We start from the raw sequence: 1,599 nt of genomic DNA, 5'->3' as shown, positions 1-1,599 counted from the left end.
AAACTATAGTCTTCCAATGTCCATGAACATTGGAAAGCACTTCTTTAGTTTATTTGTGGGTGGGGGTTCCCTCTTCCAACCCTTAAGCTGTTTTTCCCTTCTTTCTAATGTAAACAAGTTTCTTATAAAATAATTATAATAATGGTCACGATTAGATGTGGGATCGTTGTGTTCGTATATAGAAGCATGCCTTTAAGAAAATAATGTCACATCAATTGAACAGGATGCCCTTCAAGTTAAATTCCAAGAGAATTTTGAAGAACTTACCTCAGGTGGATGAATTATCACTTCCTGACCGTCATCTCCCCCCAGTGAGCATTCAGGTCTTCGAAAAGTCGATAGAGCAGCCAAAGCAGCAATATTAGCTGCATCCACAAGGTTTCTGCTTGCAGGATTGTTAAATACCATGTATTAGCATCATTATAACAATACGCAAAATAAAATAAAATAAATATTCAAAAGCTTACCCCCCATTATCTAAAATGTGAAGATCGACTCGAACGGCCCACACAGACTTGCCTGAAACCACACAAAGTGATTCCATATCCACTGCCCTACTCTCCCTGCATTAATACCTCCAACCTTAGATTACAGTGTATAGCTTGATGTAATAGGTTACTTGCAGACTATGAAGCTAGAGAAAAGCATTGTACTCAATTTATTCTGTCTATTAAGCAACTGAATTATATATTGATGCTTAACATTAACTCCATATAACTAACGGTAACCTCCGAACTAAGCAGTGAAGAACTAACAACCTTAGTTTTCGATGTTTCGATGTACAGTTGCGCTCGATTTAGGTAGAGACATTATCAGAATATAAGATGACTTTAGAAACTCTTTCATTGGGATTCAACAGATTGTTGAAACAATTCAGCAAATGACTAATCACGCATCAATTACGAATATGGATAAACGCATCCGATCACATCACGGATCAGAAATGAATGAATCAAACACCTTTGTTCAACCTCGGATACGCCGTTTGCACTTAAATCATGTAATAAACTAACCTCATATCACCAAAACTTGAGGTAACACAGCTTCTACTCACAATTCACACAAAGAATTCAATGCCAGCATATAGAGAAAGCAAATAAACGAACGAAAAAGAGAATTACCGGAGACCACGGTCTATTACACGTCCAAGCTCGACAGCAGACTCTCCAGGACGGCCAGGCTCAAATGAGGGATCAGCCATAGGAGAGAACTCAGTAAATATAGAAAGAGTGCCCTCATTAGGACGATCCCTATACGGTTGAACTAGCTGAGCAGTCACAAAGCCCATTGCGTGAGTCTGGCCAAGCTGCACCTCTGAAGAACCATCATCTCTGCACAAAAATTCATTCCAATCACCACCCACAAAAAATCATACCAGAAAGCGAAAACCCATAGTGAGAAACATTACTTGCCAAAGTTGATGGTGAGATTACGGTAATCAAATGGGCGACGACCATCGACCCTCAAATCCGAAAGAAGGGCTGTTTCAATGAATTTCTTCTCGTTCGCAGAGAGACGCCACGCATTGGCTAATCTCTGCTCCATTTAGTACACCCTTTTCCTGAAAATTCAAACTACAACGTCAGAAAGGTATTATAT

At 39.5% G+C, this 1,599-nt stretch overlaps 1 protein-coding gene across 1 annotated transcript; it reads right to left on the bottom strand.

The window, feature by feature from the left end:
• Nucleotides 1–216: 216 nt before the first annotated feature.
• LOC111786727 (exosome complex component RRP45B-like) lies at nucleotides 217–1,566 on the bottom strand. The gene is made up of 4 exons (XM_023666956.1): nucleotides 1,409–1,566; nucleotides 1,122–1,331; nucleotides 468–563; nucleotides 217–382 (listed from the first exon to the last, which is right to left on the bottom strand). The coding sequence occupies exons 1-4, from the start codon at nucleotides 1,543–1,545 to the stop codon at nucleotides 232–234; spliced, it is 594 nt and encodes a 197-aa protein (XP_023522724.1). The 5' UTR covers nucleotides 1,546–1,566; the 3' UTR covers nucleotides 217–231.
• Between the last annotated feature and the right edge of the window lie 33 nt (nucleotides 1,567–1,599).

This window comes from Cucurbita pepo, unplaced genomic scaffold (genome assembly GCF_002806865.2).
Source record: "Cucurbita pepo subsp. pepo cultivar mu-cu-16 unplaced genomic scaffold, ASM280686v2 Cp4.1_scaffold002593, whole genome shotgun sequence".
Classification (NCBI taxonomy): domain Eukaryota; kingdom Viridiplantae; phylum Streptophyta; class Magnoliopsida; order Cucurbitales; family Cucurbitaceae; genus Cucurbita; species Cucurbita pepo.
This window is presented reverse-complemented; position numbering and strand designations above follow the sequence as displayed.